The sequence below is a fragment of the Muscardinus avellanarius genome (assembly GCF_963383645.1).
Source record: "Muscardinus avellanarius genome assembly, chromosome: 11".
NCBI lineage: Eukaryota > Metazoa > Chordata > Mammalia > Rodentia > Gliridae > Muscardinus > Muscardinus avellanarius.
In genome coordinates, this window is record NC_137797.1 from 6,076,689 (window position 1) to 6,092,046 (window position 15,358).

The 15,358-nt window shown below is 54.6% G+C and overlaps 1 protein-coding gene across 1 annotated transcript in view; it reads left to right on the forward strand.

Moving 5' to 3' along the window:
* Positions 1-15,358, forward strand: part of EFCAB6 (EF-hand calcium binding domain 6) — a gene marked incomplete at its 3' end in the record, with an annotated part of 234,913 nt that overhangs the window by 147,085 nt on the left and 72,470 nt on the right. Inside the window, exons 17-20 of the mRNA XM_080704765.1 lie at positions 2,408-2,522; positions 5,194-5,327; positions 11,500-11,732; positions 14,899-14,995. Coding sequence (XP_080560891.1) covers positions 2,408-2,522; positions 5,194-5,327; positions 11,500-11,732; positions 14,899-14,995 — 579 coding nt within the window. The remainder of the gene's footprint in view (positions 1-2,407; positions 2,523-5,193; positions 5,328-11,499; positions 11,733-14,898; positions 14,996-15,358) is intronic.

Consider the following 15,358-nt stretch of genomic DNA (forward strand, 5'->3'; position numbering starts at 1 on the left):
TCCCTGTGGGACCCTGTCACCCTCGCCTGCTGCAATTCCTGCAGCCCTCCCCTGGCGCTGGCTTCCAGCCCTGCTCCCCGTGGGGCTTAGGGGGCCAGGAAAGATCCGAAGAGCGGTCTTTTTATTACTTACACGGTGAAAGGAAGAATAAGCCGCAGGGGCCAGCTCCTCAGGTCCTCTTCCCACACACCAGAAAGGGCCCCACCAAAACAAAAGGAGAGGATGGCTCTGCCACAAGTGTCCTGTGTGCTGTGCCAGAGCCAGACCCTGACCGCAGCTAAGTGCCCACCTACAGCTCTGGTCCAGGGAAGAGAGCGCCATGCCGACTCAGAGCCCAGAGCAGAGAAACTGTCTCCCCACAGTCTCCCAGGGAGATGCCTCCTGGCCTCCTCCAGGTTCGAGGGGCCTCTGTCCCCTCCCATCTGGACTGACAGGCATTCCCTGACTCCAGCTAGTCTTTCTTGGGTGGCTGGTGTGGATGCAAGGGCAGTGCCAGGGGTCCGTGGCACGGCCGCCCCCTACCTTCTAGGGCATGGTTTCCTGGCCATTTCTACCTGTCCTTGTCCAGCCCAGTCACCTTATCTCAACAGAGGGGTTCATCAGAATGCTTAATGATCAGGACCAGGTTTGAAGCCCGGGCCTGCCAAGTCCTGGTCAGGTGACCAGGGCGAGTCACGTGAACTCCAGGAGCCTGAGTTCCCCCACCTTTAAGATTCGCCTCTCAAGGCTTATCACTGGCTAGGTGAGGTGCACGACGGGCCTGTGAAGAGCTGGCACACTGCCTGGCGCACTCTGGGCTTATACACTTCATGATGATGTTGAAAACGATGGCCATCCGGATGCGCGACAGTGGTCTTGACCCTGCGCCCCTGCCCCCGGCCAGTCTCTTCTGAAAGGCCAGCGTTGCCACCTCCAGCCCTCCTCCATGGATCCGTGGCTTTCTGTGGTTCCAGAATCACTGGGCATGTGTTAAGCATCCTCCCAGAAAGCCCTCTGTCCTCCATCCCGAGGTGGAGGGGTGGGGTCAGTCATCCTGGGTTACTTGGCTCCTGAAGACCCAGTGTGGAACTGTGAGTGCGTGTCCCTGTGGAGAAGGCACACTTTTTCATTTTCTTTGTGATTAATATGAAAGATGACTTTTTTTGGCGGTCCTGGGGATGGAACCCAGAGGCATTCCACCTCCACGCTACACCCCAACCCTAGGTTTATTCTTTATTTTGAAACAGGGTCTCACTGAGCTGCAAAGGGCCTCATTAAGTTGAGGCTGTCTGCGAACCATGATCCTCCTCTCTCGGCCTCCCCAGTGTTGGGATTACAAGCGTGCCCACCACACCCAGCCCGACTTTTTTCTTTTTTTTTTCCTTCAGTATCAGGGATGAAACCTAGGGGCATTTTACCTCTAGTTTTTAGTCTTTTTTATTTTTTAAACAGCGTCTCACTGAATTGCCAAGGGCCTAAGTAGCTGGGGCTCTCCATAAACCGCGATTCTCCTGTCTCAGCTTTCCGAAGGCTGGGATTACAAGTTTGCGCCACCATGTGTGGCCTCCGACTTTTTTCTTAATTAAAAAATAAATGCTCGGGAGTATTCGAAGCCAAAATTATAGCTTTGTCTTGTGGGGTTTGTAATGTCACAGGACAGGGGCAGGGCCCAGATGGTCGCGAGGCTTCTACTCTTTCCTGGAGTGGTGCGGTATTGCCTCACAAGGATGCCCAAGTCTTGAGGATGTGGCAGGCATGGCAGGATGGGGCTTCTGCCGCCCGTGTCCCCGCAGTGTCCTTCCTGATGCAGTTCACCCCAGGCGCGCAGCTCTGCCAGGGGCTGCTGACGACTGGCCTTGGATCAAAGGGGTCCTCTGAGTCTCCCCAGAAGGGGGCCTTGGGAGGTTCCTCCCCCTTGTCTCCAGCTCAGAGAAGCAGGTCCTCAGCTGCTCTCCACCCCGGCCACAAATGGTGCCGGCACCTGTGTGTTGGGTGAGAGGCTGGCGAGTAAGTGTCGGGGGTTGGACTAGCACGGGGAGAGGAAGAGGAGCGACCATGGGTGCTCTCCCCGCCCTGCAGAGCTTCCACCTGAACCCGTGGGGGCGGGGCCTACGAAGAGCACAGCATCATGAAAATCTTTTCCTCCTCAGACCGCCTCGTATTTTTGTCCGTCTTTCCTTGACCATAGGGATGTAAACCTAACTCGCGAGACACCGCATCATGGACCCGGGGTCTTGGACGCAGGGCCTCGGCGGGGCGGGGTGCTGGCTCCTTTGTTCACTTGCTTGCTGGCCCCGCCCCACGCAGCTGCGGGTGGGGACAGACAAGTCACTATGACATTCGGAGCCTGCGCAGGGCTGGGCACCCAGCAGAGCAGCGACACCGGGGACCAGCTGACGCCTGTCCTCCTGCCCCTCTCCCTTCCCAGGTCCTAGAAGACAGTGGGATGCCCATGGACGACACCCAGTTTTCTCTGCTGAACGCGAAGATAGGCTATAAGAAGGAAGGGATGAGCTACATGGACTTTGCAGCTGGATTTGAAGGTGCGCTAGGCCAATAGTGTGCGCCCGCTGGGGTGCGCCCTCACCGCGGCTGCTGGGGTCCGGGTGGTGTCAGCCGCGATACTGAGGCACTGCATGCTCTAGGGCTGGAAACAGACACTTTTTCTTAATTTTCCCCCCTGTGTTTTGGCCCTTTCTTTTCACTAAGCTAAACTGTGAGGGTGAAGGTTAGGCTGGGCTTTTCACAAAGTCAGAACAAAAACAGTCCCTAAAATTGACTCCCAAGCCTGTCTGTTCAGCCTTACCTCATAGCCTTTAAGACCTCCCTCCTAAGAGGATCCCTGTATTTAACAATGCCACAGCCAGGCACAGTGGTACATGCCTGAATTTCAGCACTTGGGAGGCCGAGACAGGAGGGTCACAGGTTCAAGGTCAGCCTCAGCAACTCGGCAAGACCCTAAGTACTTAGATCCTGTTTCCAAAAGAAATTGTTTTCGTGGTGCTAGAGATTAAACTCAGGGACATTCTGCCTCCGAGCTACACCCCAGTCTTATTTATTTATTTTTTTTTTTGAAACAGGGTCTCACTAAGTTACGGGAGGCCTCACTAAGTAGCTGAACCTGTCCAGGAACCCAGATCCTCCTGTGTCAGCCTCTCAAGTACTGAGATTACAAAGTGTGTGCCACCATGCCCAGTTCCTGTTTCAAAATTTAAAAAATAATAATAAAGAAGGGCTGGGGGTATATCAGAGGTAGAACACTCCTGGGTTCAATCCCTATACCAAAATAACTGATGATGATGATGATGATAATAATAATAATAATGATGATGATGATGATGATGATGATGATGATGATGATGATGCCATACTCAGGCAAGGCAAGTGTTATTCCTCCTGGATGACAGGGGTGGACACAGATTTTAGAAGATTCTCTGATGCATTCACAATCACCCAGCCCCTGGTCCCGACTGCCAACCCCAGTGGTCCCCAGGAAATTAGGAAACCCATATGTTCTGTGAGGCCAAGGCAGGCCGGGCCCTCGGTCAGCATGTGTGCCTCCTGTTCCCCAGTGGACGGGACGGTCCCTCCTGAGGCAGGGCAGGGGTCTCTGGCCCTTTCTCTGCTCACGGCTCTGGAGGACAGCTGCAGAGTTCACAAGACGTCCGATGACAGCCTCTTGCTGCACCCAGCGGCCCGGGAACCTGGGCCTTCTCCAGGATTGACTCTGGGTGGTGATGTTTCCCCTCTGGAGTGCCTGGCCCGGATCGCCTCCCCCAGAGTTTCTTCAGCCAAGCCCAGAAAGAAGCCCTGCTCCTGCAGGGATGGCGGCGTGGCGGCCTGGCATTCTAGAATGTTGGCACCTTCTGTCAACGTGTGTTTTGATGCTCTTGGAGAAAAATAAAAGGAAAGGAAGGGCCAGGCATGGTGGCACACACTTGTAATCCCAGCATTTGGGAGGCTGAGATTGGAGCATTACAGTTCATGGACAGCCTCAGCTACTTAGTGAGGCCCTTTGCAACTCAGTGAGACCGTGTTTCAGAAATCAAAAAGACTAAAAACTAGGGCTGGGAGTGTAGCTCGGAGGTACAATGCCCCTAAGTTCCATCCCCAGTACCACAAAGAAAAAAAAAAGGAAAGGAAAGGAAGGGGCTGGGTGTGTTCCTGTGAGCCTCTGCTGTCTGTCCCGGGCGTGCTACTCTTGCTTGCAGAGAAGGCTTTGGCCGAGGGCGAGCAGGTGGCTTGCACGAGGCCTGGGCCTGCTCGGTGTGCCTCCCTGCTCTCCCGCCACCCTTTCCTGCTCCTCCTCTCCCTGACCTAGCCTCCTGCTCCTCCTGCGGCCAGGCCGCCCCCCACCAGCCCCCCACATGGCCAGATGCTTCAGGGAAGGGAGAGCCAGACTCCAGCAGCCTCGGTGTCAGAGGGGCCCTGCGGAGGGCTCTGGGTGTCTCCCAGGCGGAGGCCAGCCGCCTCAAGACAACCAGAGAATAGGTGCCTTGCCCCAGCTGTCTCCCAGTGTGTATGGGGGTGGGGGGGCTTGGCTTAGGACAAGGCCCTGCTCAGGTGATCCGGGCCTGAGGGAATGGGTTGAGCGGTAGTAGAGACAACTCTGCCTTCTTCAGTTTTAGGGACAGGAGGGGGCACAGTGCGGTCACTAGCTGGCTGGGCTTTGACAGGACTGTATTCAGCCGTGCTGTCCCGAGCCCTTCGTGGGGAGGCTGGGGGAGCCTCAGAGCCATGTCTCCTCTGTCAAATAGACAGGGTACATTTCCTTGTCGCTTCCACAAGGCACAAGAGTCCAATTCTTTTTGGTTATTGGAAGGATCAAGAAATTTCTGAAGGTCCCTGGCATGTATCCGTCCAGTTAGTGAACCGGGAACGAGCTGCCTCTTCCTGTCTTCAGAACCTGATTCCAGGGGTCAACGAAGAGGCCGAGATTCTCACCCTCTGGCTCTGGGAGTCCGGAGATGAAGATGCCGCCCCTGCCTTTGAGGAAGGAGAGACAGTGGATAGTGACCATGCCAGGGTCCAAGTGTGACTCGTCCCCCGAGGCTCAGGGCAATACCCTCTTGTAGCAGCAGGAGTGTTTCTAAGACCTGGGTGGAGAGGAGAGCAGCTGCCAGGCAGCTCCCAGGGCCGCAGGGCGGGGACGGGCAGGGCTGCGGGGAAGCGCCGGCCACACTGACCAATGTCCTGAGCTTCTCGGTGTTTCAGATTCCAAGAGGCGCGGGCCGGACGCAGCTCCACCTCTGTCTCCGGTTGACTCCAAGACGTACCTGCCCAGCCACTTTATGACCGCAGAGGAGTGCCTGAAGCTGTTTCCCAGGAGGCTCAAGGAGTCGTACCGGGTAAACCCTGACTTCTGCGGCTGCTCCCCATCAGGAGCCCGCGGGGGCTGCACCCCGGCGCCACAGGCCCGGTCCCCAGGGACACGGCTCCGCCTGGGCACTTAGTGCTGGCCGGAGAGAGGCGAGCGCCGGGCGGAGCCCCCCTGACACTGCTGGGAAGAGGGAGAGGCGACCCTCTCCCCACTGGGGACAAGGCCACCCGGGGGGCAGTGAATTTAGGGCCTGTGCAAACATTCCATTTCGCTTGTTCACTCACCAAACAAGAGCCACACACCCTTTGCTGAAACCCGTGCTAACGCTGGAGATGGAAGACAGGCGCCGGGCGGCGGAGCGCAGACACGGGGCAGACCATGTATGACAGGAGCTTGGCTGCTGAGGGAGACAAGCGTGCTGTGGGCGCAGGCAGAGGGCCTTTGGGTGGAATTCCTGGAGGAGGTGGCCCCTGTGCTGACTCGTAACCCCTGACCATGTGTGGAGGGGAGGGGAGGGTCATGTGCTCTGAACCAGACTCTCTGTACTGATCACTAACTGGACATTCACTTTGGACACCCAGCCCTGTTCTATTTGATTGATTCATTGATTGATTTTTCTGATGCCCAGGATAGAACTCAGGGGCATTCTACGTTTGAGCTACATCTCTAGCCCTTTTTATTTATTTTTTTGAAACAGGACTTGGCTAAGTTGCCGAAGGTCTCACTGAGTTGCTGAGGCTGACCTTGAATCTGCGCTCCTCCCGTCTCAGCCTCCTGTGCGGCACCATTCCCAGCTCTCACCCCCACTTTTAAACGAGTCTATTTATGATGATGGTCTAGCTGGTGTTTTCCTGGATGGGTCTGACTTGGAATATTCTGAGTGATGGTTGGACCATGCATTCTAACTTTTGCATTGAAAAAATCTGGTCACTGTGTGTGTTCATGGATAAAGATTTCATCTCACCATTGAGCCCAGCCTGATGCCCACCAGGTGAGCATTGAGCCCAGCCTGATGCCCACCAGGTCGAGCATTGAGCCCAGCCTGATGCCCACCAGGTCGAGCATTGAGCCCAGCCTGATGCCCACCAGGTCGAGCATTGAGCCCAGCCTGATGCCCACCAGGTCGAGCATTGAGCCCAGCCGGATGCCTACCAGGTCGAGCATTGAGCCCAGCCTGATGCCCACCAGGTCGAGCATTCTGGGGTTATGGGGTGCCACCGAGCGTGGAAGAGACAGGGGTTTTTGGGTGGTGAGAGCCAGGTTCTCTGGGAGCAGAGAGGTGGTGGCTGTGGAAGGAGAGAGGAAGGGCAGCTGTCCCCCATGCTAGGGGACAGAGGCCAAGTGGCTGCTGCACTTACCCCGCGCTTTGTCCAGGCTCTCCCCACCCCTCCCATCTGCTGCCGCTCTCCTGTCCCAGAGAACCAAGGGGACCCAGCTCCACGCCAGTGCCATTGTTCTTCTGAGTCAGTGTAGCTCGGCAAATGTGTGTCCTGTATTTTCTAAGATGATCTTTATTCATTAGACATTTACCAACACCCTCTCTACCTTGTTGAGACATTTATAATCCAGTGAAAAAAACAAATACATGGCCCCTAGTCACCAGTGTTGGTGAGACAGGCCACAGCAGGGCTCCCGGGGCCCTCAACGCCCCCATACAGCTGGAGAAACTGAGGGTCGGAGCTGGGGAGCAGCGAACCCAGACCCAAGCATCTAGAAAAGGTCCTGGCCACACTTGAAGCCACCTGTCTGTCTGCAAGCCCTGTGCGAGAGAAGCAGAAGTCTTCATCCTGAAAAGCTAGAGGCTGAGATATGGGGACCCATAGAGTCAATAAATTTATGAGGATTCCAAGTCCAGGGCAGTCTTGGGGGCTGAAAACACCAGCCTCGCCCCTGCTGCTGTGTTTAGTACCTCAAAGCCTGTCCCTTTCTGTCTTCATTCCCCAATAGACCATAAGGACCTCAGTGCCCAGGGCATGTCTTAGCCATCACCATGGCCCATGCCGAGAATTCTTGGCACAAAATAGGTGCCTGAGAAATGTTTGTTGCTTTCTTCACACCCAACAGCTTCCTCTCACAGACACTGGTCAAGCTCTGTGGGCGGACCTGTGCCATGGGCAGAGTAGAGCCCAGTTCTTATGTGTGTGTCCTAGAGAGAAGGCGGTGGACACCGGGTCTGCAGTGTGTCACTTAAGGACATGTGCCATGAAGAAAGGGAAAGCGAGAGGCCGGAGGCAGAGCCACTGTCCAGAGCTGTTGTCCAAAGGCAGAGCCATTGTCCAGAGGCAGAGCCACTGTCCAGAGCCATTGTCCAGAGGCAAAGCCATTGCCCAGAGCCATTGTCTAGACCTGTTGTCCAGATCTGTTGTCTAGAGCCATTGTCCAGAGGCAGAGCCATTGTCCAGAGCCATTGTCTAGAACTGTTGTCCAGATCTGTTGTCCAGAGCCATTGTCCAGAGCCATTGTCCAGAGCCGTTATCCAGAGCCATTTTCCAGAGGCAGAGCCATTGTCCAGATCCATTGTCTAGAACTGTTGTCCATAGCCATTGTCCAGAGCCGTTGTCCAGAGCCATTGTCCAGAGCCATTGTCCAGACGCAGAGCCATTGTCCAGAGGCAGAGCCATTGTCCAGAGCCATTGTCCAGACGCAGAGCCATTGTCCAGAGGCAGAGCCATTGTCCAGAGCCATTGTCCAGAATCATTGTCCAGAGGCAGAGCTGTTGTCCAGAGGCAGAGCCATTGTCCAGAGCCTTTGTCCAGAGCCAGAACCATTGTCCAAAGCCATTGTCTAGAACTGTTGTCCAGAGCTCTTGTCCAGAGCAGCCAGCACGTGTCCCCCCAGGAGAGGTCAGGAGTGAGGAAGCGAGCCGTGCAGATGCCAAGGGTGCCGGCTGAGGAGCCCTGGGGGCCCCGGGTGGGGGACAGTGACGGGGAGGTGGGGCCGGCACTGGGCTCCAGTGAGACAGAAGGGAGCCGGGGCTGAGCAAGGAGCGGCATGGGCTGGCTGGAGCTCTGCGGGGATGGACGGCAGGGACAGGGTAGGTTCCTGAGGACCCCGGGTCCTCGTGTCATGGGAGAAGAGAGAGCTCCCGAGGAAGGCCCCGAGGCATTCTGGGGAGGGGACTCAACTCAGGAACCGCAGGATCTTTGGCATTTGTGAAGAATTCCAGTGTGAGTCGGTAAAGCACAGAGATTTATTTAGGAAAGTGAGGAATAGCCATTCAAGGGAAAATGCAGCCATCCCCAGAGGGGGAGACGTGTGTGGGGTAATCAGTTCTCTAAAGGAACCTGGGTGGAGGGTGTATGACGGTCATCTGTCAGATGACCACAAGACGGCTGGTGGGGGCCTGCTCGTCTTCTGCTCCTTGGCATGTCTCCATTGTCTGATCAATGATAAGCCGGACAGTCTCCTAGCACAAGTTTCTGGAGTGACGTACACTCCAGAGAGTGTACTTCTCCTGTTTGAAGTATGTGTGGGAGCCGGGCGTGGTGGCGCACGCTTGTCATCCCAGCATTCGGGAGGCCGGGACAGGAGGATCGGGGTTCCCTGACAGCCTCAGCTACTTAGTGAGGTCCTTCACAACTCAGTGAGACCTGGTTTCAAAATAAAGAATAAAAAAAAATAGGGCTGGGGGGTGTGGCTCGGAGGTAGAATGCTCCTGGGTTTCATCCCCAGTGCTGCAATAAATAAATAAATAATAAAGTATGTATGGGGGATTAACAGTGTGCAGGGTGATAATCGTGGGTGAGTTTGGGTGGACTTTAAGGTTTACGGATTCCCCAGGCAGTTGGTAGTGGTGGGCCTGGGAGAGAGAGGCTGACGTGAGAGGGCCAAGCTCAGAAAATACGCAGAGCTTCTGAATGACGACTCCATTTCCTCCGCCTCCCTTATGTCTCTTTCTACCTCCTTCCTTCCTTTCTCGTTTCTCCCATCCTCCCTCACTGGATGGGGTGGGGGTGAAGGGCCAGGTGAGGACACACTCTGCGGGGACGGCGGTGGGGCGTGTGGACACTGGGTATGGGCAGGCGTCAGGAGTCTCCAGGGCGTACGTTCTGAGTGAGGGCTGCCCCGACTGAGGGAGACGGGACACCGGGGAGGAGATTGAGTCGGGCCCTGTCCCATCAGGGCGCACTTGCGTCCTTCCACAATGTCCAAAATCACGGAATGACAACAAATTCAGCCCCGCATCAACTCACTGGCTGTAACTCACCAAGGACTCATCGTTCCCTTGGCAGCGGTGGTCAGGGCAGTCGCAAGGTCCTTCGCTGGCTTCCAGTCTTAGTTAATAGCACTCCAGTCACACGCGCACTATCCAGTGGTATATAGACTGAAGAATGGCTGAGGAGGGGTCAACAGTGGCCACAGGGTTGAAAGACGCAGAGCAGAAGGCCAGGGTAGAGGGCTGGTGCAAAGGCTTGCTGTACGTATCAGGTACGGTTGGAGCCCGGCCCCAGAGCCCAGGCCCGGACGTGTTCAGGGCTCGGTGCTTTCAGCGAGCAGAGCTCGTCGTAGGTGTGGGTTTGGAGGGCAGGCCATTTTGAATCGGCTGTGTTGAGTGGAGAGTTGAGCTGATTTGAAACCTGGGGACAGAGTTGAGTTTGCTGCCTGGCTGGCTGCGTTCGCCAGGGATCTGATAAGATGACAGGTCTGCGCCTCCCCTGTACCATTACAGGCTTCCCCTCCTGTTCTGTGTTTTAGGTAGGGGTTGCACCATTCGGTGGTCTGGTGCGTGTCTGATGAGCTCATGGGCCTGGTTTTCTGGCCCATGAGCTTGCCATGCTTATGCACCTGTGTGCCTCAGATCCACTCTGATGCGTTTACAGGAGGTCATTTTTTATTAGCAGAATTGTGTTTGGGTTCACGTCCTCTGGCTGTGCTGGGCAGTGGGGAATTTTCTTTTCAGTGCGTCCTGTGTAGTTGACATTTGGTGGTTATGTTTGCTCAGATTGGTTACCAAAGCATCCCTCCTTAACCTTGCGCTCAGAACAGAGTAACTGAGGGCACACGGTGTTTTATAAGATGGGGTGACCCAGGCTGCACAGCTTGGAAGCTGCTGTTCTGTACAACACAGAATCTCTCAAAGCGGGGCACAGCCTGCTCCCAGCATCCAAGAGGAAACCCCACATTGCTGGAGGTGCAGCTCTGGAGGGAAGGCTCAGGGCTGGGTGACCTGCAGCCCCAGAAAGCCCCTTGGCCCGGGCCACCGGCCGGCCAGATGTCTGCCTCCCCCAGGGTCCAGCAGCTCTGAGAGGCACTGGCAGTATCTTTTAAATGAATTTCCAGGGTATTTAGGACAGCTATTACACATATTGGGTGTCAAATAAACGAGTGAATACAGAAAGACTTTTCCATGTAATCTCAGGACGTTTCATTAGACCCTGATTCAAAGCTGGGCTTCCTTCAGATCCTAACCCTCTTGGAGGACGCTGTAATGAGAAGGACCCCCAACCACCAGGTGACTCCGGAGGGCCTGCATCGGATGCTGGTGGCATTTAGTGGTTTGAGGCCATCTCTGCAGCTTTTCAAGCCTAAGACACAGGAAGCTTCTTGGGAGGAAAGCCAGGCGGCAAATAAGTGCTTTGCACGCGTTAGCATGCTCATTCCTCAAGGCCCAAGGACGCAGGGGACATTATATATCACCCTGAGAGTCAGTCCCTTGCTAGGGAGTGGCAGTGCTGGGGTCTGCAGCTAAGCCTCCTACCCCCAGGGCATGTCCTCAGTCAGATCACACATACCTTGCAAACCCCGAGCCTCTGATTCCTCAGAATCTGTGCCCATGGGCAGAGTGGGTGGCTGGGCAAAATGTGATACCCAGCACTGATCTGTTTGCCTGTAGAAAGAAGTGGCCACCCATCATGACGGTTACACAGACATAGCAAGATTTGGGAATGTACTAGAAAACCCCAGTACATTCTCTTTTCCCTCTGGATATGGGAATGGCAGGTGCCACCAACCAAGAGTGGAAGGGAAAGAAAAGCCATTCTGTCCCCACTCTCCGACTCCTTGCCTTGACAGAACGATTTATAATTTCTGGGAAAAGCAAGAGGGCAGGGGGTTTGGGGGCGCAGGGGGCTGGTGGAGAGCCGTGGCAGAGAGCCAGCCACGGCCACTCCCTGTGCAGCGGGGTCCGTGCAGGTGGGGTTGGACGTGTGTGGCGTGCGGGGCGGACGGGAAACGCTTTGACGTGTGCGTTTTGTTTTTAGGACCCCTACTCTGCCTTCTTTAAAATAGACACTGACAGGGATGGCATAATCAACATGCATGATCTTCACAGATTGCTACAGCAGCTACTGTTCAACCTGAAAGACGAGGAGTTTGAGCGCTTCCTTAGCCTCATGGGCTTGAGACTTAGTGTCACTTTAAATTTCCGGGAATTTCAAAATCTGTGCGAGAAGAAACCCTTCAGGACGGACGACGCGCCTCAGCGACTCATCAGGTAAGACGGTGCTGCGGCTCGGTGCCCAGATTCTAAACACCGGCCTCTGCCAGCACCACTCCCAGCCCTCCACGCGACTGCAGAGGGAGGCAGAATGGAGCGGTTGCTTCTCCTTTTTCTTAGCTCAAGGAAAACCACATCACACACATGCTTTCGGTAGAGAACCATCAGAAGATACAACCCAGCCTGGCAGAGTGGTGCACACTTGTATTCCCAGCATTTGGGAGGCTGAGACAGCCTCGGCTACTTAGTGAGGCCCTTTGCAACTCAGTGAGACCCTGTTTCAAAATAAAGAATAAAAAAAATAGGGCTGGGGGTGTAGCTTGGAGGTATAATGCCCCCAGATTCCATCCCCAGTACTGAAAAAGAAAAAGAAAAAAGATACAGCCACTGTTTCCCCACCTGCAGCAGCGCTTTCTGTTTTTCTGGGAACCGCCCACTCCAGTCTCTTTGATACGCATAAACACGCACCTATACTTATTCTTGTGTTCACTCACCTGGGGCCAGATGCATACGCTTTTTGCTCAGACTTTTAAGAACAAAGTTTGGAGACCCCGGGCACACTCTGAAGTCTGCCTCAGGTTTAGCCCCTCCACAGGGTCGGGGCCGCATGAGAATTGGGTTCAGGCACCTCCCCAGTGCGCCAGCAGCTTTCCCCAGGGACCAAGGCTCCCGTCTCCTCCTCCCCTCCAGCTGTGCATCCAGGTGTGAGTTCACCCAGTGTGACTCGGGAGGTGCAGACCGTCTTCTGGCAGTTGATGGGAACTGAGACATTGTGCCCACCATGTCAGTAGACACGGGACCCTCTTCCGGCCCTTGCAGGCCAGTCTGCCCCCAGACTCTTGCCCACGCCAGATAGCCCACAGGGGTGTCTCTGCACCCAGCTATTTTATTTTTGAAACACTCTGCCCCAGGATAACACAAAGTGTGTTTTCTGATAAGATGACGCCGCAGGATAATAATGCTCCCAGTGCGGTTTTGTCCCAGAGGCTCTATGTCCCCAGGGGCTCCAGTCCCTTTCCCCTGGGCAAGTCAAGCCCCCTAAACCATGGCCTCTGTGCCAGACCGTTGTGGCCCTTGGCAAGGCTGCACTTTCTTGAATTCATAGGTTTTATTTTAGTTGATACAAAGGAAAAATGCAAGAAAATGGCGGTAGCTCTTCCCAAGGGAAGCGATGAGGTAGCGTGTGGGCCGACGCCCGCGTCCCGCTGCTCAGGTTCCGAGGGGCTTTCACAGGAGACTCTATTGCTTAACATGGACAGGATAAAGAGGCCTTCCGGAGAACACCCTGGAGCGCGTGTGCACAGTGGACACGGGCACACACCTGCAAAGGGCATCCTCCAGTTGTGGCCCGCCTTGCTCTGACCAGGACCAGCAGAGCAGGAGGCGACAAGGGCGCGCCGGCGTTGCACTGCGGGGCCTCCTTCCCGGCGCGCCGGCTGGAGGGACACTTTTCTCTCACATCTTTCTTCTCTGTATCTGCTGCACGTTCTCAGCGTTAAGCTTCAGCTGGGAACATGGGAAGAAAATTCCCCATGAACTCAGAACTCACGACTATCCTGTGATTTCCTGCTCTGTGGTTTACTATTTTTAGTGTCTGCTAAGAGTTCCATTTTGCATTCTTGCAGGGGTTTTGGTAGGAATAAGAGGGAGAGGAGGGGTAAGGCACGCTCTGTCTTACCCAGGACCAGAAGTGCACCCCAGGACTGTTGCACAGCCTGGGTGTTCTCCACTGTCCCACACAGCTGCGGCCTCCTGGCCCTGGGGAGGGACAGGTTGGAGAGTCGGGAGGGCTCTGGAGCCTGGCTCTGCTTACAAGGACAGGCCGCGGTTGGGGTGTCGAGATAGACAGCGAGGTCAGTGTGCGTGAAGGCCGCGCGTCCACTCGGAGCTGGGACAGCCTGAGGGCAGGGCAGGTCTAGGAAGAGTCTAACAGCTAAGGCCCAGGCCAGAATATGCGCCCTCTGGAGGAAAGTCCTTCCCAGCAAAAGTGGTGGAATGTGACCGACCCGCCAGCCTCCCAAGACCTTTAGTGTAAAGGAGCGCGGGGCGGAGGGGGGCTCTGGATTCTTTGCCACCTGCGAGGTTCCGTGGTTCTGTGGAGTCCGGTAGGCAGTTGGAGAGAGATGGCGCAGAGAAGCAGGTGGGGCCGAGGGCTAGCGGGCCGGGGTGGCCTCGGGGACGCTAGAAGGGCTTTCAGAGGGAGGGAGAAAGGGAGGGAGGAAGGGCCAGGCGAGGTCGGGTGGGGGCCAGGTGGGCCTCACGCTGCTGAAGGTGCACATTCGCCAGGTCCCGGTCTCCATTCACAGGGGGCATTACAGATTGTCACACCCCCCTAATTTTCCTAATTTTCCAGAGCACCCCAAGTTCTTTCAGCCACCATATTCACTATGCGATACTGGGGCCTAGCCAGGGCCAGGTGCACGGGGCTCAGTGTCTTCAGCATCTGTCATTTGGGGAGCAAATATAATCAAATTCTGATTGCCTTTATTTTATTTTATTTTATTTTTTTGGTGGTACTGGGGTTCCTGGAAGCCCTTCTACCTCCGGGCTACACTCCCAGACCTATTTTTGCATTTTTATTTGGAAACAGGGTCTCCTAAGCCAGCGCGCGGGGCTAGCTTCGAACCTGCGCGATCCTCCTGTCTCTGCCTCCCAAGCGCGGGGATTACAAGCGTGCGCCACCACACCCAGCTGATTGCCTTTAAATCCTGCAAGCTGAACCTTTGAAAACTCCGTGAGACTGAGAAATTTGTAAGCTGTGTAGTACAAGTGTGCCCCTTCTCCTTGAGTCCGCGTTCTCACTATAACCTTCAAATTCAGAAATAAAACTTTTGGGTTGTTTTCTCATGAAGACAATGTTATATTACATCTTCTTCCCCTCACCCTGAGATAAATGAACCTTGTTTTGTGTGCTGCCAAAGAAAAAAAAAGTTGAATAGCATTTATCTGAAAATAAACAAGGACTTCGAAAATTGAAGACGACTACCCTGTCATGCAGCTAGGGAAATAAGACTGTATTTTAAGAATTAAGTTAGACCAGATGTGAAATAACAGACTTTTATGGTATCTTTGAAACAAACAGGGAGTAGGGGAAACCCTTGGGAGATTCATGAGCCCATTAAATTTAAACGCAGTTATTTATTTATATATTTTTTCTTTTAAGAACCAAACAGAAAGTTGCGGATTCAGACCTAGCCTGTGAACAGGCTCATCAGTATCTTGTTATCAAAGCAAAAACCAGATGGGCAGATTTGTCTAAGGTAAGAAAATGATGATTATTTCCTTAAAAGGAAAGAAAATCTATTTCATGCTTAGGACTGCGGGGAGGGAGGATCAAGCTGTTTAGATCCAGCTGCTCAGACAGGAAGACAACTTGGTGCACCCAGTGTGACGACGCCTGCGTTCTTTTATTGTTATTGACATGGACTGTTTGTACCAATCAGTGGGCTTCGCTGGGACATTTTCACGTGTGCTAGTATTGCGCACTGGTCCTGTCCACCCTTCCTTCCACCTGCTCTCACTTGCCCTCCCCGCCCCTCCCCAGCCCCCAGGTGCCCGCCTCTGCTTTCAGATCTTCTTGTTTATTTCATTGGGCTTCTTTTTTTCTCTCTTAGTTTCCGCAT